The sequence below is a fragment of the Mugil cephalus genome, chromosome 23 (genome assembly GCF_022458985.1).
Source record: "Mugil cephalus isolate CIBA_MC_2020 chromosome 23, CIBA_Mcephalus_1.1, whole genome shotgun sequence".
In the NCBI taxonomy this organism is placed as follows: Eukaryota; Metazoa; Chordata; class Actinopteri; order Mugiliformes; family Mugilidae; genus Mugil; species Mugil cephalus.
The window spans coordinates 6,110,933-6,138,746 of NC_061792.1; the positions used below are offsets into that span (position 1 = coordinate 6,110,933).

Sequence of the window (27,814 nt, forward strand, 5' to 3'; positions counted from 1 at the left end):
GGTCGGGGAGGTTTTAAAAGGGCTTTAATGTGGATGTAAGAGGTGCAATCTGAGACAAATTCATCCGGATGGAGTGCAGCTATTTATTTACAGTAGGCAACCTTGTGGGAGATGAATCAGAATGAAGAATCTTTGGAAATTGTGAACGTCCGATGAGAGGATTTGGCTCAAATTTTCGGAAAAATTACCCAGGCCCGTAGCCAAAGCTGCATCCAAGGCTTCAAAGTATTCACTTAGAGACATTTGTGTTGTTTTACTGCAAAAAGTCTGGATTCGTTTCTTGTTTTTTTTTTCTTCACCAATAACTTAAAAGTGTCAGGAAAGTTCCCGGAAGCCTGAACCTCACCTTCTGAGCCATTTCCGCATAACGCGTAATTTCCGTGTAAATAGGATCTAATAAAATCCCACACACCTGATGGTGCTGCAACGCAATTCTAGCGACCCCTGACCTTTCCTCTAACCCCGCCATCGGGCCGCTGAAAGAGAAAGAGAAAAAGAAAGAACGAAAGAAAACAAAGAACACACAAAGCTGTCGATTCACCACGCGTACGCGCATTCAAAGTGCAAAAGCATGTTATCAAAGTGGAAGCTGTTTACTCCCGCATCGTTCATGAATTATACACACGGGCTCAGGATCACTGGCGATAATGCTGCCGTTTTATTTTTGTTGGTGTCAGGCCCTGGGACAAAAAGTTCATTTGCAGAATCTGAACGCATGAATGCGAAACGACAAGGTGAATTACATCAATCAGCACGCCAGAAAAATCACCCTTCCGCTAAAAATATACATTTTTTAGCTTGCAACGAATGTGTAAATTATATAATTTGTGAATTACTTGATGTAACGGCTCCCCGTCCGAAATGGGAAAAGGTGAGCCACTTCCTGTATCACAGAGCAGCTTTAATGTGATTTTCAGCTCTAATTAGAGTTAAGTCACTTAGTGTGTTGTAATGATGTTTGGCTCACGGAGCAGCAGACGCCGTCCATCAGCCAAATGAAATATTAAACTGACCTACCGCTGGATTACGCGCCCGTGTGCGCGCGCGTAGACTGCTATTCGCGAGCCGCGTCGAGAGACCGCGGCACGCCGTACGGTGTGTCCGCCGCGTACAGTAAACCCAACACACGCACATTTCTGACCTACATTCACTATACACAAACAACAGGGTGTCAGGAGGGGCTGCAAATATGTGTGTGTGTTGGCGGTGGAAAATCTGCAGGTGCACTGGGCCGTGAATCTAATGCAAAATTAGTGTTGTCTTCCTGCCAAATAATTCATGATGCCGCATCCGAAATGATAGCGGAAAAGACTCGCCCCGTCCTCGCGTCTGTCTTTGTCGCTGTCCCCCGTGAACGATGTTTTATTCAGAATGTCACATGGAGCAGAAAGTGGTAAATAAGTACAACTGCAATTGGCAATTCTTTGCTTTGATCCCAGGTGACTTTTAGCCCGGATTCGGGCTGGAGGCGGTATACGAAGATAACTCATCTTGACTAATGCGGTGTGTAAGATTCTGCAGATTTACTGTACAGAAATCAACACGTAAGGCAATAATGAGTGGTTCAAACCGACCTGATGGACGTTGGTCAGTGTTGGGCCCTCAGCGTACGAACTGGCACCCTGTACGAAACTTTCGTGAGGGCTGTTCAGCTTGAGGAAGGGAAGTGACAGAAGTAATAAAACAATAAAGTCAAGAAATCTGACTGGTTGGCAGGGTTTGGCGAAGAGGAGAAAGCTCTGTACGACGATTTGTAGCTCTTCTAGCTCTACTGGTTTCCTATTTTGAATGAAAATACAGACCACTCCCACCGGCTGGTATGTAGAGTTAATTCCTCCCACGAGAGCTGCAGTATTTGCGGGGTGCTTAAGTGCAACCTGGCAAAAAATGCATTCAACCCCTTTGACGCAAGGTTTTACCTGCTAAGGTAAGGTGTGCAGAGGCATGACTTGCCATTCATAAATATACAGCTTTCAAGCTAAAGATACTGCTTCTAGAGACTCTCTGCGTGTCTCCGTGATGGTGGACACTGTATTTAGAATCTTGAAGCTTGAATCGTCAAATAAACAATTTTATGGATCTCAAAGTTGTTTTGACCCCCGTTAAAGCTACATTAGATTATTACAGAATAATCCATGAGGATTCCACTCAGTTCCTCTGCCACCCAGGGTGACAGTGGTTGTGGGTTTGTGGGCTCAGACTGCTAGTCAATAAAGGAGTAGCATTACAGACACATCTTGATTCAATGGAGAAGAATGATCGGGAGGAAGGCAGCCATTACACTCCCAGATCAAATAACCTGGAGGGTAGCGGGAGCTGATGGATACTCCACAATGCGGTCCAGCTGGATTGGCGTTATATTTTAAAACTTCACTTCTCTTTTTCACCTGCAGCCATCAATAAAGGAATTAAGAGCGGGTAAAGGAAACCGTGAAGAGCCTTGGCTTCACTTTTGGTTCCCTGGCCGGAGCCCAGTTGACTGTGTTTGCTTTATTATAGGTCAGCGTGTGCACACCCACTAACTATAGCCGTGGCCCCAGCATATAAAACCCTAAATAATATGTCTACATTTAGAGAAATCATCGGGTGTCGCTGTGGAATGCAACACCATTGTGGTGAGGCATTTTCACAAAAGAGCAAACAACCGCCGGAGAAAGCCGGAGAAGGGACAGCTTACCCGTGTTGATATCATACCGTGTGACTGACAAACGTGTCATTTCTGGACCTCCGCTTTAATTCCCACTGTGGGTCTGTGGGTGTCGTGTTACCAGGCTTTCTTTTTCTCAGGAGAGCTTTGGAAGAAACGCTGAAATTGATCGTCATTTAGCTTCAGTTAAGCTGCGTGATCTGTTCTAACCCTCAACTTCAACAAGAATCTGTATTTTCATTATTCACATCCTGACAGGCCTTTTTCACCAAAAACATTTTTAAAAGTTTTGCATGTAAGTAACACAATAACAGTAGTAAAACTCATCATTGAGTAACACTCATCATTAAGACTATTAATCACACCTGTGCTTATCCATGACAGATGTCTACAGGAACAAAGACACATTATATCACCACCACTGTCTTTACTTTTGGATAGTTCAACAGGGGGTCCACGGACCCCCAAGGAGCCGTACTGCAGCAGAGTCCAAAATATTAAGTTGATTAGACATTCTTTACATATATATTGTTTAATTTCCCCGTCATTTTCCCCACACTTTAACATTAATCCAGCATATTTTAGTAAAGGGATAAGGGATAGCTTAATATTGAATGCAAATGACAATAATAACGTATATTTAGAAATAGCATTAGTTTAATATAGAACACATATAATAAGTAGGGGGTCCATAATTAATCCCTCCATCAGTTTGGGGGTCCTTGGCCTGAAAAACGTTGAAGCCTCCTGCCATAGAAATATCTGATCGAAACTTTTATTCTGAAGGGTAACGCTTTCTATTTGAGCTGTTAAATATGAAACTATAGCCAGAAATTGAAAATGAAAACATTAGACTGGCTACGCCTGAGGTTGAAATATTCAGCCAGTCAGCAGCTCAAATAAATGCTGAGATATATTGTGTAACTTTATGCTAGCTAAGCTAAGCTAACTGGCTAGTTCCGCAGCTGTGTCATAATGATAATTTTCATCGGAAGCAAATGCAAAAATCATGAAAATGGCGCAGGAGAAGACATTAAATGGGGGAAACAATGAGATACCTCGAACAAGACTTGGACAAAGGGCCGTGACACATCACAATCAGCTGTTAGCCAGTGTCTGGTTGTTGCTAGGCGTCTGCTTTTGACGGATAGTTGGAGTAGGCTCACAACGAATGAATTAACTGTGGAGCAACTGATCAGAACGTATGTGCCAGCTGGCCGACGGTCGGAACTTTTTGGTTCATCTTCAATGGGAGTTTTTATGTCTTAAAGGGCAAATAAAGCAAAAGAGACATTAGCCTGTGACCTCAAACTGAAAGCGTTTGAGATGTATCAATAATCAATTGTCTTACGTTATCCTTGTTCTCAGTAACCTGGACGGCCGCAAAAGATGGTTTTATAGCAACATCTGCTTTAGATTACTCGGGATATTCATAAATACTGCATCGTATGACCAAAAAACAAAAAAAACCAAAAAACATACCCATTTTGCCTGAGAATAATATGAAACCTGGATGCTAAACAGGTATCGTATGATCTTTGTTTTATCCCGATAAACAAAATCTGACGAGAACCACGGCCGATAGTATATAGCCCTCGTTCTCTGATAACCTAAACACACAGGCATGCTAAGGCACACACACACACGTGATTGTACGTATTCACACTGAAAGCCACATGTCTGAGTTGATCATATTTGCCGGTGAAGCTGTATGATTGTAACATAAACAGAACGGAGCACAGAGAGGGAGGTCTGAGGCCCCGCAGTCACCTGAGTGTTCACAGACGTGAAGGTGTGTGTTTACCAGCGTGTGCTTTCTTTAAGGGAAAAAAAAAAAAAAAAAAGATTAAAAAAACGCGGCGCTCTGCCCTTACTACAAAGTGATTTCATCCTCGGTCATGCAAGCTCTTTTGTTGAACCATCACATCTTACTCGCCACCACCCCCGATGCCTCCCCCGGCAAAGCCACTGCCATTTAGAATAACAGATGAATAAATGGACGAGGGGGAAAAACAGTAGACTGAAACCACAGTGGAACTCAGCGATGGTCAGCCAGGCCCACCACGCCTCAGCAAATGTTTGTCCAAACCTGTTATTTCTGGCATTGTACTGTCTCAAAGAGATCATTTTATTCTCCGAGAGGAATGCAGTAGCTATAAATAGTCTGGAGATGAAGGAGGGGAAATCAGAGATTTGTAGAGTAATTACAGAGCCAGAGTCGAACCCTTCTGTTATGGCTCATTTTTCATCAACCTCTGTCTCCACGACTGTCTGACTGACTGGCCGACTGAGGTAAAATGGCCTTATTCTCCATGAGACGTGCGTGTCTGACCTGATGTGTGACCTCCATTTCTTCTGTTATTTACTCCTTGTGGACTCAAAGTCTATGTGCTTGTTTGTCATGAAACCCGCAGCCGAATGAGCATCAACATTCGGCACCTTCATCTCATTTTATTTCAATTCTGAGCTTGGTATCAGCAGTTTGGTAAACTCAAATGACAAATGCTCTGGTTTGACATATTTGGATTTAGTTTGTAGGACATGTTGTCTGATAGATATTTAGCCTAGCTTAGCCCGGAATGTAAGAAAATTGCTAACTTTTCATAGAGAAAAATAACACACTTTTAAGTTCAAGAACACCCAAAGCCTGTACCTGAATCCAATTATGGACCAAAACATTGTTTGGCATGTGTCTTCTGCTTCTTCTCTTTCCGAACAAAGCCCACTTCAGAGCCACATTACTCACTCCAAGGTAAACAAGAGAGATGACAAATGAGTGACTGGAAACGAGATCTTGCATCTAAACAGGAAGTCAGGTGTTTTTTTTTTTTAATCTCCTAGGAAGATCATGTGTCACGTCCCACTCATCTGTAGTCATCTTTTTAAATGTAAAGTCGTAAAACAGATAGCCAAGCGGCATTTGCTTTGGCATGTGTTCGAGTTGCCTTTAAACACATGTAGCTAGGGAGGCCACGCCCACCCCCAAAAAGCCAAGTCGGCTCTGATTGGGCAGCTCTAATGGACTGAGAAAGATGTTTTGTTGTAAAATTAAACCACGCCCCTTTGTGCAGGATGAGTAAGCTACACATTTTTTAGGTGTTTTCAAAGAAATTACAAATTCTAAAATACTATTAATAATACGTACAAAAATGGAACTTTCTGACAATTTTTTGCCAGATACGACATAGTGTAAGAATAATAAGAAATACAATATTAAACACCTTTTTAAAGGACTACAATTAAAGTAAATACGGATGTGATCATAAAATCCAGCATTAACATAGGAAATCAAGTCAAACAGTATCAGAAAACCAAATCAGTCAAAGACTAAAAGCCTCACTCTCTGCTGTTTTGTTTTCGGCAAAAATTCACACAGACACACGAGTCGCCCTGACAGCACTTGCGTCTTAAATGGTCTTTGTCGAGTATAAAAGGACTTTTAGCTTGTAAATTGCTGTAATTATCAAACATGCCCTTCTCATCTCGCACCGTCAGAACTTGTTGGCAAATTTACCCGGCAATTAAGAAAAGCTGGAGATGAGTGACAAGTAATGGTGTGGCTCGCAATGCTAAGATGGGGACAAGCAATCTGGAGAAAGGAGGTTGTAGTGGTGGGAAATGTACGAGGCAAGCTGAGGTGAACTACACACCGAAAGCGGCATGAGCTTTTTGTTGAAAGGGAAACATTAAATAAAAGCTGAACCTCATGCTTCCCTTACGCGTTCTTTCGACCATATCTGGTGGCTATGTGTCGCGCATTTTTCTCACTGCTGGAGACACTGTCGAATTGGTATCACCACTTTGTTGTGGTCTTATGGAAGAGGAGGAGGAGGAAGGTGGGTGGCCTACAAATGACAGTGTTTGAGAACACTTTGTCGCCAGTTATAAGAAAATTATAGCTGTGTAAGTTTTGTGCAAAATCCAGAGAGGCTTTCTTGAGGATCGAGGCTGGAAAATGTCTTTAAGCTATAGCTCCTTATCAACACCTTAAATCTCCCAAAAAACATTTATCACCAGTCCAGAGCAAGCAACTACTAAATGAAGCATTTCTAAGGGATGACATCATTATGTTGAACATAAATATATAAGGAGAATGAATTTGATACAAAAATGGGATTTTGAGTAAAAAAACAAGTGGTGTTTAACTTACAGTCTTGTCGTTGTAAGTATACACTTAGCAACCAAACATGAAGTGAAAACATGAAATGTGAAATCGGTCTCACCATTAAATCAATCTAGTATTAATATAGTATTAAAAGCAAAGAACAACTTCCAAGTTCTTACTTTTTATGAGCTGGTTTGATAATAATGTATCGTGAAGTCCCTGCTTGTTCCTCTAATTTTATGCACAGAGAATTGGCGCCACCTCGTGGGCATTATTTGGTACTGCGCCAACGTGTGTTACATTGTGTTTTAATATATTTTTCGTCCTATTTATTTTACTGTACATTTCTCATGAACGTATTATCATTTTAAAACACTTTAAATCTAAAGTAAACGCATGTCCTCCGCTGAGAAGGTCAATTATGTGTCTTCCTTGCAAAAATACTGCATACTTAAAAATAAAATAAAGTTAAAAATAAAGTTTCCACTCGGAAATTTGTATTATGTGGGAAAACGAACATTTTGGTGAAGAAATACACATGTAAAAATACAACAATAAAACTTGCATGAATTATTATTATTTACTATTCAATTGAGTTTGAGACATGCGATCAATGAAGTCGTAGGTGTGGGAGTGTGGTAGGAGGGGGCTACTGAATCATTTAGAGAAATAATAAATAAACCATGGTTAACCCGAGATTATAACCCGAATTAATCTTTCAAGGACAGAAATGAACGGGATTAATGAAGCCATGGAGGTGGAGAAACAAAACACGGTGAGTCAAAGGCTAACACCATTACCGCCTTGCTAGCTAAGTTAGTCTTTTAGCCGGCTAATATTGCTATGGTAACGCAAATACCGTCGACACACTTTACATTAAGTGCATTTAATTAACTCAAGTCAATGTGATATAAAGAGCAATTTGTGATGCATTATAATAGACACTGTTTAGGAAAATTAAAATGGTAAAAAGCATAACTTGTTGAAGTGGCTCAACATGCTAGCTACAGACGTTTGCATTCAGAGGCGACAACTAAAAGTATTTTTTTTTTTTGGTAAAGGAAGTCGTTACTATTTAGCTAAAGTAAGCTATAAAGTATTTTTCAGTTGTAAAATGTCCATGTCGAGTTGCACTGTTGCCAGCAAACATGCGGCCCGCGGGCCAAAAGCGGCCTTCGATGAATCTGCGTGAAAATTACATATAAGACCGAAGTTTTTCAATGAAAATAACAGCTATCGCTAACTTGTCCACTGTTTTACTCAGGAAAGTGGATATAACACAACACTGAGACCCAGGGCTACACAGCAGACAGCAACAAGCCCAAATTGCACTTATCTTTATTAAGAAATTTATTTTTTTTGAAGGATAGTTTATCAAATGTAAAAAAAATTTTAAAAAATCTAGAGATAAGATAAGATAAGATAATACTTTATTGATCCCCACTGGGGAAATTCAAATGTTACAACAGCATTAGTCAGAAACATCAACATTAAATAGTTGTCCTTACTTGTGGGTTATTGTGCTTTTGTGTTGAGATCAAGTTGTGGCTGCATGTGGCCGCCGATCTCAAATGAGTTTGACACCCCTGGTTTAAGCTAACGGTAACAATGTCTCGTCAGAACTAGTTTTAAATTGTATTGTCAGACAACACTGCTGAAAGTAAGAGAGGTCTGGTTTTGTTTGTGATTGCCATTCCCGTGTTGGCATTTTTATTATAATCTGGGCCAATAGAATTAAAAAGATAGTAAAAAACGTATATACAAGACATTGCTACATACGAGTGTGTCTGCAACATCAGTGGTAAGATCAACTCATAAACCTACAGCATTATAGTGTCAATAAAACGTAATCCTCTCTGTCCAATAAGGTGATGAATAATGTTTCATACCAGTCCTGAATTAGACCATATTTCGTTGTGATTTATTTTTTTATTTTTACACATTCTGCTCAGATTGACAGCACTTCCTCCACCCCTGATGTGTCTCCTTCAGAAAATCACCACTCCTCCACCCTCGGCACCGTTATCCCCAACCGTATTTTTGTTGGGGGAATTGACTACAAGGTGAGGGTTGCTCATTTTCATTTTGTTATATGTGTGGCGAGGGCTTTTGTGTCTTAATGCGGAAGGGTCGAGAGCAGCGAAGCATTTACGACTATTCCCATCTGTAGTTATCTTTATGACGCTGAGATCCCAGCATAGTGTTCACATGGCTTCCCACCAAATCACATAAAAATGGAAATGGTTCATCCTAGAGCTAACCACTGTTAACTCCGGGTTCTTCCAGGTTAATGTGAGCGAACTGCGGCATATTTTCTCGCAACATGGGGCTGTTAAAGAGGTGAAGATTGTTATTGATCGGTTAGGAATGTCAAAGGGGTGAGTTAATTGCTTCATTCCTCTTATATACAGATTGATGCGTGTAGTCGTGACTCTTCATTTGGCTTTAACCGGTCTGTTGATTCTGTCTTTCTGAACAGCTACGGATTTGTTACGTTTGAAAGCCAAGAAGATGCTCTGAAAATCCTTAATAATGTAAGTGAAGCGCCTCGTTTGGCATCCAGATTCTCTTGCGTTTTGTGTCTGGACGTTGTTGTCTTACGTCACCCTCAACCACTTGGTTAAAGGCGAGTGACATCTGTTTCAAAGACAAGAAGCTCAGCATTGGCCAAGCTGTCCAGAAGCATCAAATTTCCCGACAAAGTAAGTCGACAGTGTAAAACTGAAGGCGTGTGGATTAATTGTTATTACTCTTAATAGTTCATAGCAGAGCGGAGCAGCTGTACTACTACACACTAACTCTTTGAGTGTCTTGCTATCCCAGCTAAGAGTCCCCCCAAGTTGAGCCCTGAAGCTGCCACTCCTCAGCAGATATCCTGTGGGACCTCATCTGTAGGTTATCCACACACCTACCACAATGGAGTCGCCTACGTCTACAGCCCCAACGCGAACCCTCCTGCCTTCCACTGGCCTGTAAGCACTGATCATTGTCAATGTAAATGCCATACCATGTGAATGCTGCATATGTGAAATATCCCAGATAAGGTAAGGGAGCAGACCTAGCATATGTCACCTTTAGTGACTGCAGCACAAAGCTGTGAAGCATTTTTTGATTCTTCGTTGATATCGACCGATATATCGGGCGGTTGATATATTGCGTTTTTTACCGCTATCGGTAATCAGCCAATATGTGGGTGTGCCGATAGATATATATATATATTTTTTTTTATCCGGGCATCCACAGGCTGACTTGTGCTGTGGACCTGTGCAGCCCATACATTGCCCCTCCCCACTCTAACTGCTTGTGCTCTACCTCTTTTACCTCTTTTAGACTTGTAACATTTGTTATCATTGTGTAATTTTTATCATTAAAATGGAGGGAAAAAGCAGTATCGATTCCAAACATCGGCTCAGAAAAATCATCGGCATGTATCGGCCATGGCTGATTGGTATCGGCCTTAAAAAATCCATATCGGTCTCTAGCCGTTAGCCATATATTTGCTTATCCTAACAATGCTAGACCTTCCTCTTTCACAAAGGTTATTCTTAATACTCATAATATAAATTCAGACACAGCTTTTTTTTGGTTCTCATGCTAGTCAAGCCAGTTTAAAAAAAATCAGCTTGTGTACAGATGAATATTTTCTTCCAGCCTGAACCTCCGCAGATGCGCACTCAGCCTCATCAGCCTTTCCACCAGCAACCAGCGTATCACCACTACCAGGTCAGCTCAGCCTCCTAAAGATGTGTGTTTTCCTACGATGTCAAGGGTTTAATTTATTTATCAGCCTGCTTTCTTTCTGCCTCATCCTCCCCCTAGTGTGTCCCAAACCAGCCTCACTGGAGTCCCGTCCAGGTAGGTCACGTAAAGCCAAACCTTTTGCTTTTAATTCAGGAGAAGCCGGTCAGTCGTTAACCTGTTTTTAATGTCCGACGTCCAGCAGCCGATGCCCTCCAGTTCAGCCGTGTACTCCCAGCAGTCAGGACGTCTTTACCATCCTCCCGATGGAGGCTCTTTCCAGGCTCCTGTACCCATCATGGGGGACACCACAACAGAGGTACAGACTCAGCACTGGTGCAGGTGTTGGTGAGTTTGTGATATAATAACAGGGCGCTCACCTTTTTCTCATGCGTGTGCAGTTTTTAGAGCCGACGGTGCAGCATTATTACCCGATATATCCTCAGAGAGCGGAAGGAATGACGCCCATTATTCTGCAGCATGACCCTGGAAAGGTAAAAGGCCACTAATTGGAAAATAAAACTGAACTACTGTCTATCTTGAGTGTGCTCCTCCTCAGCGAGCAATAATCTGTCCCTTTCTCAACAGAGTGTGATGTTTCCGTCCTCGCGCGTCCACCTGAAGTCGAAGTACCAGCGCTTCATGCGCCACAGGGACTACACCTGTCTGCCAGACGCAAGAGAGCAGCCGGACGCCTCCACGTCCTACACCTCACAACCTCCCATGTAGGCAAAAAACACAGACACCTCCTCAAGGAAACATGTCGTTCCTCTCGCTGCCCTTTCTCCGCGGGCTTACGCGTAGTCTATCAGCTGTTAAACCCGTGGCTCGTATCGTGATGCAGGTAAGCTCTCGCCTCGCAGGCTTCTCAGGCCTCACCGTCCAGTGGCTCGTATTTCATACTGCACGTTAGGTTGACAGTATTTGCTCTTAGTTTTTCTACATTAAACACAACAAAATGAAGCAATGCTAAATACTTACAAGTAAATCTGTAGCGTGGTAACACTATATATTTCAGAGGTGTTGAATTCCCAGAGCTTCAGCCAATAAGTTCTTAAAAAAAAAAATTATAATAATATCAGGTTATCCATCAAACAAAAAGCAAAACGTGACCATCATCACCATAATATGTTACAGCTGAGATTATCAAAGCATTTTTTTTTTTTTTTTGTATTTCATACCATGTCAGCTTTCTCCTGTACGTGACAAGACAAAGGAGCAACACTGCAGGCGCTCCGTAGATCACATTTATCGGATTTAGCTCCAGTTCCTGTGCTTCGTCAATGTTGGAACCTGTCCTCTGATCCGCCACGATTGGTTCTCACCCACTTTATTTCAGAGCCAAACATTTGCTTTTGCAGTTTCATCATCAATTATTTCAAAAACCTACTTGCTGGGAATAATTTCCGCTAAATTTTGTGTATAAAAATTAGCCGCTAGTTGAGTGTTCTCATGTTACGGAGTTTTTATGTTCTGCAGTTCAAGTGGCATTTAACAAATCGCCAACAAGCCTGCTTTAAAATGTCTTTTAAAAAGCTTTATTTATCTACTTGTAGCATTTTTTGGCATGATGTCAGTGTAACGGGTTTAATTCTCTTGTTGAATGTGGTCAGTTTGAATCATTTTCAAGGTAAAATGTTCTTAAAAGTTTACTAGAATTGAAACGGTCAGTGTGCTTTCCTTACATTACTACTGGTCTTATTGTATTTTCAAACTGCCCAGTCTGAAATATTCTGGTGCTTTGTTTACAGTTTTGTTTTTTGATATATTTGCAGTGCTTACTCTCTACTTGCTCTGTAATATTGCATGTAACAGTGCAGTACTTTTCCATTTTCCTCGGTTCCTCAGTTGAAATAAATGTTTTGCAGCCGTGCTGCTTCTGTTTAACCTTCTGCATCTGCTGTGGTGGCAAAATCTTGAAAAACGACATTTCGCGTGATGCAATTTGAAGAGCGTGCGACGGCCGCGTCACATTTACCTCGGAGGTCGGAATTACGTCACACCCGCGTTATCGGCATTTTGGTTACAGAAGTCGGAAAACATGATTGTGAGTATGTTCAGTATTTACATTTTTTTTCCAAAAAGAGGCTTGATATTAACTAATATTATTGCTATAATGTTAAACTAAATGTTACACAAATTGTAAATCGAAGCAACTCATGATTTTTTTTTTTTATTCGAATTATTTGCAGTGACTAAATCTGCCACACGAGGCAGAAATTTATAAAAAAATATTAAAAAGTTTTAGTTGTAGCAGAAAATACACTGTTAATCACAGTTTGCCACGATGCTGTTTTGCACCGTTTTGGTTTTACCAGACTGTTCTTTTAAGCCATTGTTAGCGCGACGTGGGCCTGTAGTTCCCATATAACACATGGAAAACTCGAACTACAACGTGTGTACGTGGAAAAATACTGTCTGTACGGTCGATTTAGCGCAACAAAAACTAATCAGAAGTGTTAATAAACGGAATATTACAGGAGATTCTAATTACTGTTTACACATGTGGTCGCCATCTTGGTAACTCAACTCGGTAACTCGAGGGGGTATTGAGGATTCTCCAACTTTCTGAGTAGAAAATCCGATCATCAGTAAATGCCGATATTTATAAGAATGATCGAAGCATGGTATGGAGTAGCATCGACGAGGGGTCAGTCGTGCCAGTCTAGGCCGCTGGCTGTGATGAATCAGGGTTTTCATCTGTATGGACGGGATAAAGGCCTTGGCAGGCACAAGCACCAAACCGCTGCTGATTAGATTTACAAAAGACTGAGTCTCGTGACCTTGGATTAAAGTTTATAAAACCGCTGTGTGTCGGCCGTCCACATGTGATGAGCTTCATACTGTGTAGTCGCATTTCATACTGTGAAATACTAAAGTAAACCACGTTGCCCACTATTAAAAAGCTTCCCCTTCGTCAGAAAGCTGTCCCACAAACCAACTAACTGCATTGTTTATACAGATATCACAGATGCTTTGTAGATGTTGCACAAAAATATGTCCCACGGGCCAAGAAACAGCAAATAATTCATTTGTTAAAGGATCCCTTTTACACCACAAGTCTCTCATCTCACAAATAAATGCAAGAACCATGAAATAGACCTTGTTCACAGAAGTACATGTGCTTGCTACTATGTATTATTGCTACAGAGAAATACTCACCTGACTTTGAGTGAAGCTTTATCATTTATTCAAACCATGCTGAATATATAGCTAAAAGTAACAAAAGGAAGAAAGTTTCAGTTGCACATTCTACCTATTTGTGTTGCAAAATTAACTCTAAACGTACAGATCATTGTTTGCTGTTTGGTCCCGAGCAAAAAGACTTGGTAGCATTGTTTAACACGTTTAGAATGATCATAATCCTGCTATTAATTCAGACATAATGCTATACATATTCACCTAAATGTAGCGTGTCAGTGTCCAATTATTTTCTATTTAGCACTTTGTTCAAACCAAAGTGGGATTAGAAAATCAGAGGACTTTAGGGGATTAAAGTGGTTACAGTTCGGAAGGTTTTACCGAATTTCATAGCAATTTATCCGGTATTTGGTCAGACAGAATTATTAACAGCATTATTTACTATTGTAGAAGATACTGATAAAATTTCACAAAGTAGTCTGAGATATAAACGGTGTTAGTTACTACACGATCGCCGCATTGAGAAATTACATAAATCCTTGTTGAAATCCTAGTAAATTTGATCAACACAGGGGATTGGACTTGTTCTGACCCTGGTATATAGTGTCGGGAATCTTTCAAATGAAAAGGACACAATTTGCTGAGCAGTGACCACTAGCACACCGCTGTGTTTTAATCAATAGTGATGAACACGTGCAAACTGGACAACAATAAGTCATCGCCACACCATGGCGCATCGCTATACATAACCAGATTTGCGTATTAAAACGTATTTGGATGACAATACTTTATGCTGTGCCATCACACAGCTACTTCATATAAAAGGACAGCGGCACAGAGAGCGTCAATTGAGCATCGGTCGTTCCCCCACTAACTAAAACAATGGGAAAGGTAGGTTTGTTATGTGTTACTGGAAATACAGAATTTAAAATCTCAACCTTTACATCGGTGTTTGTACATAATTATTAATCGGGGCTGTTGCATTGCAGATTATTTTCTACGAGGACAGAAATTTCCAGGGTCGGCACCATGAGTGCATGAGCGACTGTGCCGACCTGCACCCGTACTTCAACCGCTGCAACTCTATTCGTGTGGAGAGCGGCTGTTTCATGGTGTACGAGAGACCTAACTATATGGGCCACCAGTACTTCCTGCGCAGGGGGGAGTACGCAGACAACCAGCGTATGATTGGCATCAACGACTGCATTCGCTCCTGCCGCATGATTCCAGTGGTAAGCCCAAGACAAAGAGTTAGGATAAAAACTGTAATACATGTTGATATGCTTATTTATTACAATACGCATGTACATTTGAATCATAAGCTATGATGCCTGTCTTGTCATTCTTTGTTAAAGTAAGACTACTATTCAGTTGAAAGGGAAGGTATCCACACTTTCGACTGGTAGCGTATATAGGTAGATATATCTAGGTAAAAGAAACACTGGGTTGTGAAAGATCTTATTGTTAAGAATAACTGGAAACTGTATAAGATAGGTCAGCTCTCTGAAATAACTACTTCACTTAATTCATTAATATATGTTTTTTTTTTTCTCCAGTACCGCGGCTCCTACAAAATAAGACTGTACGAAAGGCCTGACTTGGGCGGCCAAATGTATGAGGTGAGCGACGATTGCCCCAACGTCCAGGACCGCTTCCGCATGTCCGACATTAACTCGTGCAACGTGGTCGACGGCCACTGGCTGATGTACGACCAGCCCAACTACAGGGGGAAAACCTACTACATGAGGCCCGGCGAGTACCGCAGATACAGCGACTGGGGCGGAGCCAGCCCAAGGATTGGCTCACTCAGGCGAATCACCGACTTCAACTAAAAAGTTGCTTCTTTATCTGTTCTCAATAAACACGCTGGACTTAAACCGTTTGTCTGTGTTTTATTTACTATAGTATTTGTTGGTATTTGAATAAGGACAAATCCAAAGACTTTTCCTGTATGTTTAGCAAAACTTATGAATCGACCATTTCTACCAATTTCTTCCACAAAAACGTTTCCTCTCAGTCTTAGACGAGAGTTCATTTTCTCCATAGTACAAATCTCTTATAATTTCAAGCCACTGCCCTAAAGTAGGGCATGTATTTGTCGTTTAGTTCTATCCCCTTTCCTGTAACATTAGGTCCACTCATTGAAGAATAGTTAACTTGACAAAAGAAATGTATGGATTTGTGGAGAACTGAAACCCTGCTAATCACAGAAATAAAGCGAATCTTGGGTGGTGCCAGTCCATGGGTCAACTCGCTCAGGGAAATCACTTCTTAAAGAACCTCGCTGGTTTTTGAAACTTTGCATAATGCTTACTCTACTAGTAACACCCCCAATTTAGGTGTAGAGCTCCCCAAACTATTGAACTTCATCCCTAAAACCAAACAGAAAAATGGAGCTATTGACAGTGTATTGGGTTTTGATAGATTTATTGATGGCACACAGTAACGCGTTTGATTGATCCCAACCCTAGGGCTCATGCTTCCCCAGTCGTAAAACCTTCTGTATTTACCAGGGCGCATCCAGTACTGGCGTCCCCTGTAGCTGGGATGCTCATAAAACATCCATGGGCTGTCCATCACATTGTAGGAGTAGACGTCGCTGAAATGGAAGCGTTCGTACAGGGAGGGGCAGTCATCGGTCAGCTCCATTATCCTGCCTCCGAAGTCTGAAACTCTATATAATGCTTTCTCTACTAGTAACAACACCCAATTTTCTAGTGGATCCCCCTAAACTAATGAACTTTTTCCCTAAAACCAAGCAGAAAAAGGAGCTATTGACAGTGTACTAGTGTTTCGATAGATTTATTGATGGTTCGTCACATAGACATTCAACTTTCTCACATAGTGACACGTTTGATTGATCCAACCCTAGGGCTCATGCTTCCCCAGCCGTAAAACCTCCTGTATTCACCAGGGCGGATCCAATACTGGCGTCCCCTGTAGTTGGGATGCTCATAGAACATCCAGTGGCCGTCCATCACGTTACAGGAGTAGATGTCGTTGAAATGGAAGCGTTCGTACAGGGAGGGGCAGTCATCGGTCAGCTCCATCATCTGGCCTCCGAATTCTGGCCGCTGGTAGACCTTTATTCTGTGGGAGCCTTGGTGCTGCAGAAATAAGATTTATCAGCCTCTAGAGAAGTGATAATGTGTTGCGCAAAAACTTTGTACACACCGGACTGAGGCTTACCATAGGGATCATACGGCACGAACGCACACAATCGTTGAATCCCATCCAACGGTGGTAGTCCGAGTACTCGCCCTTCCTCAGGTAGTACTGGTAGCCCATGTAGTTGGGTTTCTCGTAGAGAACCCAGTCGCCACTGTCCACTTTGATGGAGTTGCAGCGGCTGAAGTGGGAGTGCAGGTCGGAGCACTCGCCGCCGCACTCATAAGAGCGACCCAGGAAGTTTCTGTCCTCGTAGAAGACAATCTGAAAGTAAACGGATCAAAACGTGGCTCAGATTCATGAAAATGCGCACGTAAAAAAAACCCCAAAAAACTTTCCACTTCACCGCTTGATGTCGTATAATCCATGTTGATGTGCCGTATTCCAAAACAGCCTTACCTTGCCCATTGTGTCGGCTAACTTTTGGCTCACTGTAGAGGCATCTGTGCACCCCAGGCTGCCTTTATAACCCATGGATGACCTGTGTCATTGTCATTCAGAACAATGTCTGGGCTCGTCAGCTTTTTCTCACAAAACAATATATTTTTTTTGTCTGGCGCCATCGACAAATCAAATCAGCTGTTTTCCTTTGAGCTGCCGTTTCCCCCGTTACATTTGTTTCATGATGGCACACACACATGGCGTCTATAAGTAATCTGTAAATATAAATGAAAAAAAAAAAAAACATACCATGCCAATCTCTAAACACATGTAAAACAATGAATATATGAAAAAGTTTATTTTTCCAACACCAGTTGGTCACATTCTGACATTTGCTCAATGCATCTTACTTGTGAAATCTATTTTAATAATCCATTTTAATAAGTATGGTTACTTGGGCCCTACATTTAAAAGATCGATATTTTATATAGTTGCAGTACATTTGGAATTTAACCCTGCTCAGGCTGCAGTGGTCACGCCTGCTGCTTTGCCTGTCTGCAACATTTTTTTAGGATTAAACAATCTCAGGTCAGCACAATAACTTGTTTTTAGACGGCCTCTACTTTGTTCGGCCCTGCTTTTGTTCGGCTTCACTCGGCTTCGTGTTGTGGTGTTCTGTGTGGATTAAGTGCTCCAATGTAAATTCAGCATAGACTGCACGCGACAGCTTTAATGCAGAAGAGCTGCTCAGCTGAGAGTGACAGTATTATGCGAAATCTGTGACAATTATATACATCCAATGGATGGAAATTTGAGATTTCACATAATAATAAATGCAGTATGTGGATTGTATCATGTTCCAGTGTAGTACTGCCTAATTGCCGCTTATTATTCACATCTGTCTATATTTTTCCTATATATTTTGATTGCACAAGAAAGATTAAACATACATGTCTTGAAACAGTTTGTATATTTGGAAGGTTAGCCAGGACTTAAGGCACAAACATCTGTAGTATGAGTTAGTTTCCTGTCATCATGCTCCTGTAAACTCTCCAATAAATCCATTTTGGAACTAAGTTATGTAACTCTAACTCAGTATTGCAGAAAAGAAGTTTAAGTTTAAAGTTAAACTTTGCAAAAAAGGTATAATTTGTTATATAATATCTGTAAAACTGTGTTTTTATTGCTCATCTAATGACAGGTGACACTACTGAATTTGGCATGTTTAGGAATATATCAATTTTTTTTTGTTACTCGTTACCATAGAGATGTTTTTTGTTTGATCATAACGCACACAAAATACGGATTAGGGATTTTTTTTGGTAAAATTTCAAATAATTTTGCTGCTTAGACTCGTATATATTCCCCCCCTTGCCTTTGTATTTGAGATTTATATGGTGAAACAGCCATCAACTATGTTGAAAATATACAAATACATATACACAATTCACACAAATATGCAGCCAGTCAATTTATTGCGTGCATCACACAGTAAAAGAGATAAATTTACAGTGAATTGTACGGTACAACTGGAACTACATGCAAACAATCCATAAATCACAGTTTCAGGATAAAAACCCTTTCCCCTCCACTTTTGATTTTTACACGTCATCGATGGAACAAGGCATCCAAAAACTCATCAGCTAAGTAAAAGTCACTTAAGATTCTACGATGCGTCTGATTGAACGGAATCTCATGCCGTCGCTGCTGAATTCTCTGAGGTTCCTGTACTCTCCTGGCTTCAGATAAAACATCCTTCCCTCGTAGTTTGACTGCTCGAACATCAGCCAGTAGCCCTGCACCACGTTGCACGACTGCATGTCGGACATCTGGTAGTTATCCTGGATGGAGTCGCAGTCGTCATTCAGTTCGTGCATCTTGCCTTCAAAGTTTGCTTTCTCGTAGATCATCATCTTAAACGGTCCCTTGTGCTGTGAAAATAAAAATGTGGGGAATAAGAGGTCACAGTGCCTTTTAATATCCGCCCTAGCTGCTGTGGCGCTAATGCCAGCTAAATGTCAGAACCATTGCTGTTAACAAAGCCCTTAGAGCTATTGCTAGGTTATGGCTAGCTACCTATGGTTGTGCTAAAGTTAAGTCTTTACCTTGATAGTTTAATATGTATATAGTTCGTAGTTACCAAGTTATCTCTGATTCAAATGCCAGTGTTAAGCTAGACTTACTGGAAATATCTTTGCACTAGACAAGAAAAGATGCAACTGACTTTGAACACCATCATCTTAACGGCTAAAACATGAACCGTCAAATATTTTTCACCCAGTTGCTTTTCCTTAGTTGATAATATCATACTTGTAGTTACCAGAGGGACAATGCGGCAGGACTGAATGCAGTCATTGAAGCCGATGCTGTTCTGATACTCGGGGTACTCGCCCCTGGTCAGGAGGTACTGCTGCCCTGTGAAGTTGGGCTGGTCGTAGACCATGAACCTCCCGCCCTCCACCCTGCAGGAGCTGCATTGGCTCAGGTGAGAGGCGATCTCTGAGCAGTCGCCGATGCACTCATACGAGCGGCCCTTGAAGTTTCTCTCCTCGAAGAAGACGATCTAGAAAGAAAGACAGATTTCAAGTTTGTTTTCGTAATATCCTACGGATGAAAGAGTGTCATTACACAAATACACATTGGGAGCTTTATGCGTTATATGCACGAGTTAGTGTCAGTGTCCTACGTTGGCAGCAGCATAGATGAGTACTTGTGTTGGTCCCTACCTACCTTTGCGCTCATGTTCACACTATTGGCTTCTTCGCACTGGCGCGCTGCCTTTTATGCGTCATGTGACATGAAAAGAATCTGCCCCTCGATTGTAGTTGAAATGACTGAGTCAGCTCATCGCCATGGAAGTTCCCACTGCACTGTACATCAAAGCAGTGCACAATGCGATCACTCGGATTAAACTGTAGCGGTGCAGGTTTTACAGTGACAAAGCAAACTCCAGCAATCGCACCACCAGTTTAATTACAGGGCATGTCTATGTTTGTGAAGCCCTGTATAACAGATTGATAGATGCAGTTAAATGCTTGGGTTTGATGGCAAAATATCAAAGTTTTGAAAGAAATCTAACACAATCCTCTGACCAGATTTGGGATTCAGCTTTACTAGTACCTATGTATTTAAAATTCTACAAATTCTGCCTTTTACTCATCCATTCTCATGACTTTTGGTGTTTCAATTGCTATGTAACACTGCTATACAGTGTTTTCTGTGTACATTAAGGATAAACCTTTTTCTCTAGTCAGCTTCTCTCTAGTTGTCAGCTCTTGGTGCACTCCATGTATCTCCTAATCTTACATGCAAATTGTTGTGATTTACTGAGTAGGTTGCTATGTAGGCCTCAATCACCTAGACAGCATCTTATCATATTTGACCTTGATATTTTATTCAAATACTTAAATTATTTCTAATAGATATACAGTATATTGGCCATTGCAAGTTATGCCTCCAAATTACGGGAAGTACTGTGGTCAGAGTTGAATTACCTGGCAGCTCACCGCTGCTGTAGTGATATGAATTGTAATGGATGTACCTTTGCGTTGTTATTGTGTTCCATATCAGCTTGCTGCAAGTTACTACAGCTGCAGGGCAGCGTCATGCTTCAGGCTGCTGAACCAAGGGCAGTTTCAACAGTAATAGGAAAAGTTTTGGGCAACCCTAACCTCTAACTATCCAAAGGTTATCAGTTACGTTGTGTAAAGTGGTTGTTCAGGAATGATTTAATTCCAAAAACTTCGCTTTTAGAACAAATGCCACAGGTTTATTTACAGAAGACCTGTTTTATTGTCATTAGAAGCAGAGTGTTGTGTTTTTACGAAATGCCCCGTTCTAGCCTTGGCCAATATTGACCATTTATAGATTGGTGTATTAGTGCAATTGTACCACACTATCCACGTTTTGCATAAGTATACCCAAACACATAATAAACATGACAAAGAAAATGTAAGAGATTCAAAATGTATTTTTTTATTATTGACCCACAGTTTCCTGTGAAGGGAATGGCAATCAGCATACATCCATGACGCGTCTGACGGAGCTGATTCTCATTACGTTGCTCAATCCCATGTCTCGGAAGCTCCTGTACTCTCCAGGCCTCACATACACCATACGCCCTTTGTAGTTGGCCTGCTCGAACATCAGCCAGTGGCCGTCCATCACGTTGCAGGACTGGCAGTCAGACATGTAATAGCGATCCTGGAGGGACTCGCAGTCCTCCATCAGCTCATGCATCTGGCCTCCGAAGTTCTCCCTTTCGTAGATTCTCATCCTGAACTGTCCCCTGTGCTGTTGGTGGAAAAAGAAACATGGTAGCAGTCCATCAAGTTGATTAAAAAAGGCGTTGGGCTTAAGAGCACCTGCAAGGTTCCTGCATGAAATGTTGAAAAGCAAAGTCTTACCATTGGGACAATGCGACAGGAGCGAATGCTATCCATCATTGCCATGCCCATCATGCCCATCATGCTCCCCATACGCTGGAAATCGGAGTACTCGCCTCTCCTCAGGAAGACCTGATTACCCATGAAGTTTGGGCGGTCATACACTACGAAGCACCCATTGTCCACCCTGCAGGAGTTGCAGCGGTTCAGGTGCATGTGGATGTCCGAGCAGTCACTGCTGAACTCAAAGGACCTCCCCTGGAAGTTCTTCTCCTCGTAGAAAATGATCTGCAACGGAAAACAGGAAATTCTATTTCAGTATAAGACACTATAGCTGTTAGCTTTTACCTTCATACAAACACAACAAATGTTACCCTGCCCATGGTGGTGGTGGTCTTAGTTTCCCTAAATGACGCCGACCCAACACCACTTTTATATAAACTATCAGGCATAGACCTCCTTACACAGCTTTGTGTGAAACATCATGACTCATCATGCGGTTCACGTGGCCCTGCATTCATTTTTTACAGTCCGCCTCAATACTTATTATTGAATGTAGTTTCGAGAGGTCATGTCAGGTCAGAAAACAAGTAAAATGTTATTACAAAAGTCATTATTTACTGGCTTTTTATTTTCAAATGATACAAAGCTAATAACAAAAAAGCAGCTTGGTGGTTGCTGCTGGAGCTACCACAAAGTTCAATCTGTACATCTGTAAAGAGAGATATCATTACGGTTGAAGGCACTGGAAGCAAGCCCAATATTCAATTCACAATCACTACTGCAGATTCTGACATAGAGTAAAGTCTGCCACTCTATAGTGCTGCTCTGTGCCACAATATAGTGATGACTCAAAGGTTTCAGCACAAGCCACGTGGAAATGCTACAGCTGGGCGATGTATAAAAAGGGAAGAGGATCGATGTTGATGCTGTACACCTGAAATTAGCTCACAATACCATGACCATGGGAAGGGTAAGTTTAACTTTCTAAACATCGCAATGAAATATATAAATATAAATGAGCTATTGGAAAAAAAAAATTAAAATATTCTCTTTCTAGATCATATTTTACGAGGACCGTAACTTCCAGGGTCGCTCCTATGAAACCACCAGCGACTGCCCGGAGCTCACGTCCTACCTGAGCAGGTGCAACTCCTGCAGGGTGGAGAGTGGCCTCTTCGTGGTTTATGAGAAGCCCAATTTCATGGGTTACCAGACGCTGGTGAGGAGGGGCGAGTATCCGGATAACCAGCGCCTGATGGGGATGACTATGAGCGACTGCATCCGGTCTTGTCGCATGATCCCGGCGGTAGGTGGATGAACTTGGGTACCTACTTGAGACCTTCTTGTTGCACTTTTAGGTGGTCTAAGACTTGGAGTAGCAACACTTTGAAAACTGGTGAGTTTAGAAACTGCAGGAGTCTTGTATGAAGTTGCTACAGACATTTTACCTATCTTATCTGCAAGTTTCTAAACTCACTAGCTTTCAGTAATATCACAGCCTTCTGTGCTATTATGGTAGATGATCAACCACAGCCATTCTCAGGTTTCATAAACCAGGAGTGTGCATGGTGATTCTGACGTCATTTCTTTGACGTTTCTCCACCCACAGCACCGGGGTCCCTTCAGGCTGAGGATCTACGAGAGGGACAACTTCGGAGGCCAGATGCATGAGCTGATGGACGACTGTGACGACATGACGGAGCGCTTCCACATGTCCGACTGCCAGTCCTGCAACGTGATGGATGGCCACTGGCTGTTCTACGAGCAGCCCAACTACAGGGGCAGGATGCTGTACCTCAGGCCAGGAGAGTACAGGAACCTCAGAGAGATGGGATTGAGCAACGTGACAAGGTTCAACTCCATCAGGCGCATCATGGATTCCTGTTAACTCAACCAGCAAATGTACTAGCTGAACAAATAAAGCTACCTGAAATCCTGAATTCTGATACCTGTCTGTTTGCTGTTTTCTATTCTTCCATAACTAATCAAGAGCAATGCTGACGGTTTTGAAGAGTTTTCCGAAATTATCACCGTTTCACACTGAGATGATGTGAAACTGTTAGCCAAGAGTTGCAAACACCAAAGATGTTAGTCTCTCCTCTTTGGCAGAGGACAGTACAAATGTTACTGATTCAAAGCCTCAAAACCAAAGAATCAAACACAAGTAGGGTAATAAATGAAAAAGCAGTCCCAGGGTTGGGTTCATTGCCTTTAAAGATGGGATTTTCAACTTCCAGACAATTAAGAAAGTCCTTCGTCGAAAAATGTACACCAGAGAAATTAGGAAGTCCACATATTAACAAATTATTTACTCACTACTTCTGATCTTCTCTGTGGTAAAGCACCTTGATGGACACCTGTGGAGTGCACATTGTAATACATACAAAGAAATACAAATAAGTGGTGACCCTCAAGAAAGCCATGAGCCGAAACACGTCCGCCCAATAAAGTTGTTCTGTGAACTACAAGTGCTACTACAGTCTTGATCTTTCTTCTGACAAATACTAACACACTAAAGTTGAGTTGGAGTGGTCGTTGTGCCTGTTCACCACAGTATTTTTCTTTAATTGAAAACTCACAAATGGCTATGCTGATGGCTGAAGAGATCCAGAGACACAACCTAGGGTTTGTGGCCCCCAAATATGACCTGCTTTTCTGAAATCCGTCCCTTTCAATGAACAAAACAGAACAGAAAAACAGCAAAATAATGGTCCTCACAGACTGAATGAAATGTGTTGCCCATTTCAGATCAGGTCATTGACATCATATCTGAATTTCACATAGAATACAAACTCTGAAATTTATGTGTGTGCTATTTGGACATTGAATTTGGTGCTAAACCCGTGAGGGATTGTTTTACTTCTATTTACCTCACCACCTAAGTTTGCTCTGTTTATCTACCCTGTACTAAATGTTTGAAGCATTTATTCAAACAACACGTAGCATCAGAGCAGTAAAATATATAATGGTTAAATGTTACGGTCCACTTTAATAAACAAAACACTGCTAAATCATTTCTTTTCGTCACTGTCTGACTGAGCCTTCACTGTTCCAGCATGTGTTTGATACAGAGTCATCATCAGGCAGGAACAATGGCAAATCAAACTCCACCAAGCCATTTTGCTGATATGTAAATCTGCCTTATTTGGGTATGAAAGGCTCGCCGCACTCTGCACATTTTGTTTATCGATAAATACTTCGATGGGGCTGCAGTGGACTACAGTGCATCAAAATGGCCAAGGTAAGACAGAACCAGCATCCATATGACTTAAAAAGAAATTAAAAAAAAAAAAAAAAACGCTTTCAAGACTTTCACGTTTGTTAAATGCTTTCCCCAGATCACATTTTTCGAGGAGAAGAAGTTCCAGGGCCGCTGCTACAACTGCAGCAGCGACTGCGCCGACCTGCACGCCTTTTTCCTCCGGTGCAACTCCATCCGGGTGGAGAGCGGCGTGTGGGTGATCTACGAGAGGCCCAACTACAAGGGTTTCCAGTATGTCCTCAGCCCCGGGGATTACGCCGACAGCCAGCAGTGGATGGCCTTCAGCGACAGCGTCAGGTCCTGCCGCGCCGTAAAGAACGTAAGGCACCTCAGTCATGTTCTTTCATTAAATATAAGTAAGACTTGAATGTTCCTGGGAAGTTGGAGTATTTTAGCCTCTTTCAGCTTTTGTTTTTGTTTCCAGCTTTGACTTCTGGAATACTTCTGGAATCTTGTTGTCTTATCTGCAGGTTTACGGCAACGCGTGGAAGCTGAGGCTGTACGAGAGGCCGGACTTCGGAGGGCAGGCGGTGGAGTGCTCTGACGACTGCCCCTCAGTGTACGACACATACAAGCTGCGCGAGGCCTACTCCTGCGTGGTGACCGACGGCGCCTGGGTGTTCTACGACCTCCCCAACTATAAGGGGCACCAGTTCCTCCTGGAGCGTGGCGAGTACCGGCAGCACAGCGACTGGGGGGCGACCTCGCCTGGCGTTGGCTCCTTCCGCAGGATCACAGAGTTTTGAATCTTATTAAGAACGTGATGCAAGACCTTTATGTAGATGGGTAAACGTCACTGTCAATAAATGAGAAGCAAACCCTGACCGGTGTCTTTTTCTGAAATATATTCATTGAAACACTACATAAACCTACTTATCCAGGACCTTTCATACAAATTGAATTCAAGGCGCTTTACAAGTGATTAAAAAGATAGTTTAAAAAAAAGGTCTAAACACAACAAGATACAAGTATAATGCATCAGCTAAAATGCGTAAAATGTGAATTAAATATGAAATATAAAGGAAGCTTGAATCACTGAATGCATGCATCTTTAAATCCCGGGGAGAAACATCTGATGCATGCATTAGCGTGCAGTCTTCTTATTAGTACTGTGTTACTTGAAAACACAATCTGTTCGGTGTCCATTTTATTCTGATCAAACTTGCCTTCTGAGTATATTACAAGTGACAATAAGTTTTGGCGATAGGGCTCAGATATTAATATTACAAATTTAATTTAAAATAGTGCCAGATTGAGGGTTGTTGGGTAAATGTGCTTGGCTAACATCAGTGGAATCGGCTTGTTAGATTTTAATTTTTAATATTTATCTGTACAGTTGGCAATCAGCATTATTCCTTGTGTATTTCACATGACCCTCCTCTAGAGAGCAGTATTTTGCCATGTAGGTTCGAGAACTTGTTGCTTTCCTGGCTTCACACTCTTCCATCAATGTAAGGATTCTGGACAGTTCGTAAAATCACGCTGCGGTGCCTCCTGTAGAGTCTCTGGTGCCTTCCTGCCGGGTCACTGACTCAGCTCGAAGCGCTGCGTATCAACCCAAATGTCCTGCAGTGCCCTTGTTTTCGTCAGCACACTCTGCAGCATCCAGTGGCTTTGCCCTTTGCAGTTGCATTGTTCAGGGGGAACGGGATCCAACGCTTCAGAACAATGTGATAATCCTGGATAAATATTTGAATCGCTGATTGAATTATCCGTCTTGCACAAAGCAAACCATGTGCTTAGTTTGATTGTTCTTGTTCTGTATAAAAAGCATATTGGAGGTGGAGGCTTAAATGTTTTACTTATTAGTCTAAACTATGGAGAAGGTACAGTATGCTTCACATATTCAGTATTTAATTTACGTGATTGTTAAATCACTGTAAAAGCCATCTTCTTCCCCTTCCAGGTCATTTTCTACGAGGGGAGAAACTTCCAGGGTCGGTTCCATGAATGTGACAACGACTCCAGCGACCTCCACTCTTACTTCAGCCGCTGCAACTCCATCAGAGTGGAAGGAGGATTCTGGGTAATCTACGAGAGACCAAACTACATGGGTTACCAGTATGTGCTGAACCCAGGCGAGTATCCAGACTACCAGCACTGGCTCGGCATCAACGACGCCGTCAGGTCCTGTCGCATCATTAGGAACGTAAGTAGAGAGGGATCAAACCGGATTAAGGTTTTAGCATATTTTTAATCGCATACATATTTACTGTGCTGCTGTCTTTTATTTTGTTTTTCCAGGTGGGGAGTTCATGGAGGCTGAAGATTTGGGAGAAGCCCAGCTTTGAAGGCCAGTCGATGGAGGTGCTGGAAAACATGCCGGCCTTACACGAGCGCTGGCACAGCCGGGACATCCACTCCTGCAAGGTTTTCGAAGGGGCCTGGGTCTTCTATGACAATCCTAACTACAGGGGGCGCCAGTACCTGCTGGAGAGAGGGGAATACAGACGACACTCTGAGTGGGGGGCCATGCAGCCCACAGTTGGGTCCTTCTGTCGGGTGAAGGAGCGTTAGGCATATAATGATATCTGAAAAGGGTCAGCACATATCATAATTAAATCATGATTATTCAATAACATTATTTGGTGTTTGTGTCACTTGTTATCACCTCATATCTGATGCAACATCACTACTTAATCACTCTATCAGTTTGGAGGTCCTTGGCCTGAAAAATGCTGAAAACCCCTGAATTTAACTATAGATGAATGCAAAAACAGTATTCAACACTAAAGTAACAAATAAGCTGTCATCAATTTATGAATTATTGATAAAAAAAAGCAATATATTTTAATTTAGTAGATTATATTACTAACTTGAATTTAATTAAACTTGCTAGTGCAGAAGAGGGCCTCAGCAAACGATAATTTTATAGATTTTAGTGGTGAGTGCAGTAATTATACAAATAGGTAGAGTTACAGAAATGGTGGGATAACATCATTTGGCGCGTCTTTTTCTGTCTGTCAACAGTTCTGCGTCGACAT

At 41.9% G+C, this 27,814-nt stretch overlaps 8 protein-coding genes across 9 annotated transcripts; 5 read left to right on the forward strand and 3 right to left on the reverse strand.

Annotated features, from left to right (window-relative positions):
* Positions 1-7,356: 7,356 nt before the first annotated feature.
* Positions 7,357-12,377, forward strand: LOC125000555 (protein boule-like). 2 transcript variants are annotated; one of them, XM_047576063.1, is made up of 11 exons: positions 7,357-7,527; positions 8,705-8,815; positions 9,039-9,130; positions 9,232-9,286; positions 9,379-9,454; positions 9,576-9,724; positions 10,404-10,475; positions 10,572-10,607; positions 10,693-10,809; positions 10,892-10,984; positions 11,079-12,377. In XM_047576063.1, the coding sequence occupies exons 1-11, from the start codon at positions 7,483-7,485 to the stop codon at positions 11,217-11,219; spliced, it is 987 nt and encodes a 328-aa protein (XP_047432019.1). In that variant the 5' UTR covers positions 7,357-7,482; the 3' UTR covers positions 11,220-12,377. The 2 variants fall into 2 exon arrangements, with proteins under 2 accessions (XP_047432019.1, XP_047432020.1); XM_047576064.1 differs by having other exon boundaries at positions 10,696-10,809.
* Positions 12,378-14,513: 2,136 nt separating this feature from the next.
* Positions 14,514-15,488, forward strand: LOC125000586 (gamma-crystallin M2-like). Its single transcript, XM_047576115.1, has 3 exons — positions 14,514-14,522; positions 14,621-14,863; positions 15,188-15,488. The coding sequence occupies exons 1-3, from the start codon at positions 14,514-14,516 to the stop codon at positions 15,461-15,463; spliced, it is 528 nt and encodes a 175-aa protein (XP_047432071.1). The 3' UTR covers positions 15,464-15,488.
* Positions 15,489-16,417: 929 nt separating this feature from the next.
* Positions 16,418-17,329, reverse strand: LOC125000582 (gamma-crystallin S-1-like). Its single transcript, XM_047576112.1, has 3 exons — positions 17,199-17,329; positions 16,821-17,063; positions 16,418-16,738 (listed from the first exon to the last, which is right to left on the reverse strand). Exons 1-3 carry the CDS (start codon positions 17,271-17,273, stop codon positions 16,469-16,471), a joined length of 588 nt encoding a protein of 195 aa, XP_047432068.1. The 5' UTR covers positions 17,274-17,329; the 3' UTR covers positions 16,418-16,468.
* A 1,309-nt stretch (positions 17,330-18,638) lies between these two features.
* LOC125000584 (gamma-crystallin M2-like) lies at positions 18,639-19,985 on the reverse strand. The gene is made up of 3 exons (XM_047576114.1): positions 19,911-19,985; positions 19,501-19,743; positions 18,639-19,111 (listed from the first exon to the last, which is right to left on the reverse strand). Exons 1-3 carry the CDS (start codon positions 19,920-19,922, stop codon positions 18,839-18,841), a joined length of 528 nt encoding a protein of 175 aa, XP_047432070.1. The 5' UTR covers positions 19,923-19,985; the 3' UTR covers positions 18,639-18,838.
* Positions 19,986-21,189: 1,204 nt separating this feature from the next.
* Positions 21,190-21,948, reverse strand: LOC125001204 (gamma-crystallin M3-like). The gene is made up of 3 exons (XM_047577128.1): positions 21,940-21,948; positions 21,587-21,853; positions 21,190-21,473 (listed from the first exon to the last, which is right to left on the reverse strand). The coding sequence occupies exons 1-3, from the start codon at positions 21,946-21,948 to the stop codon at positions 21,195-21,197; spliced, it is 555 nt and encodes a 184-aa protein (XP_047433084.1). The 3' UTR covers positions 21,190-21,194.
* A 444-nt stretch (positions 21,949-22,392) lies between these two features.
* LOC125000583 (gamma-crystallin M3-like) lies at positions 22,393-23,508 on the forward strand. Its single transcript, XM_047576113.1, has 3 exons — positions 22,393-22,538; positions 22,626-22,874; positions 23,178-23,508. Exons 1-3 carry the CDS (start codon positions 22,524-22,526, stop codon positions 23,454-23,456), a joined length of 543 nt encoding a protein of 180 aa, XP_047432069.1. The 5' UTR covers positions 22,393-22,523; the 3' UTR covers positions 23,457-23,508.
* Positions 23,509-24,800: 1,292 nt separating this feature from the next.
* Positions 24,801-25,576, forward strand: LOC125001205 (gamma-crystallin S-like). Its single transcript, XM_047577129.1, has 3 exons — positions 24,801-24,809; positions 24,865-25,149; positions 25,301-25,576. The coding sequence occupies exons 1-3, from the start codon at positions 24,801-24,803 to the stop codon at positions 25,574-25,576; spliced, it is 570 nt and encodes a 189-aa protein (XP_047433085.1).
* Positions 25,577-26,647: 1,071 nt separating this feature from the next.
* Positions 26,648-27,369, forward strand: LOC125000587 (gamma-crystallin S-1-like). The gene is made up of 3 exons (XM_047576116.1): positions 26,648-26,656; positions 26,737-26,979; positions 27,075-27,369. Exons 1-3 carry the CDS (start codon positions 26,648-26,650, stop codon positions 27,345-27,347), a joined length of 525 nt encoding a protein of 174 aa, XP_047432072.1. The 3' UTR covers positions 27,348-27,369.
* The last annotated feature ends 445 nt before the right edge of the window (positions 27,370-27,814 follow it).

Bases quoted from the DNA above. Each gene is read 5' to 3' on its own strand.
- LOC125000555 (XM_047576063.1), top strand. From the start codon at position 7,483: ATGAACGGGATTAATGAAGCCATGGAGGTGGAGAAACAAAACACG. The intron at 9,455-9,575 runs GTAAGTCGACAG...TTGCTATCCCAG, and splicing joins GCATCAAATTTCCCGACAAA to CTAAGAGTCCCCCCAAGTTG. The intron at 10,810-10,891 runs GTACAGACTCAG...ATGCGTGTGCAG, and splicing joins TGGGGGACACCACAACAGAG to TTTTTAGAGCCGACGGTGCA.
- LOC125000584 (XM_047576114.1), bottom strand. The intron at 19,112-19,500 runs GTAACTACAAGT...TTATTTTCACAG, and splicing joins CCTGCCGCATTGTCCCTCTG to CACAAGGGACCGTTTAAGAT.
- LOC125000587 (XM_047576116.1), top strand. The intron at 26,980-27,074 runs GTAAGTAGAGAG...TTGTTTTTCCAG, and splicing joins CCTGTCGCATCATTAGGAAC to GTGGGGAGTTCATGGAGGCT.
- LOC125001205 (XM_047577129.1), top strand. The intron at 25,150-25,300 runs GTAAGGCACCTC...TCTTATCTGCAG, and splicing joins CCTGCCGCGCCGTAAAGAAC to GTTTACGGCAACGCGTGGAA.
- LOC125000582 (XM_047576112.1), bottom strand. From the start codon at position 17,273: ATGGGTTATAAAGGCAGCCTGGGGTGCACAGATGCCTCTACAGTGAGC. The intron at 17,064-17,198 runs GTAAGGCTGTTT...GTTTACTTTCAG, and splicing joins TAGCCGACACAATGGGCAAG to ATTGTCTTCTACGAGGACAG. The intron at 16,739-16,820 runs GTAAGCCTCAGT...TTATTTCTGCAG, and splicing joins CGTGCCGTATGATCCCTATG to CACCAAGGCTCCCACAGAAT.
- LOC125000583 (XM_047576113.1), top strand. The intron at 22,875-23,177 runs GTAGGTGGATGA...CTCCACCCACAG, and splicing joins CTTGTCGCATGATCCCGGCG to CACCGGGGTCCCTTCAGGCT.
- LOC125000586 (XM_047576115.1), top strand. The intron at 14,864-15,187 runs GTAAGCCCAAGA...TTTTTTCTCCAG, and splicing joins CCTGCCGCATGATTCCAGTG to TACCGCGGCTCCTACAAAAT.
- LOC125001204 (XM_047577128.1), bottom strand. The intron at 21,474-21,586 runs GTAAGACTTTGC...TTCCACCAACAG, and splicing joins CCTGTCGCATTGTCCCAATG to CACAGGGGACAGTTCAGGAT.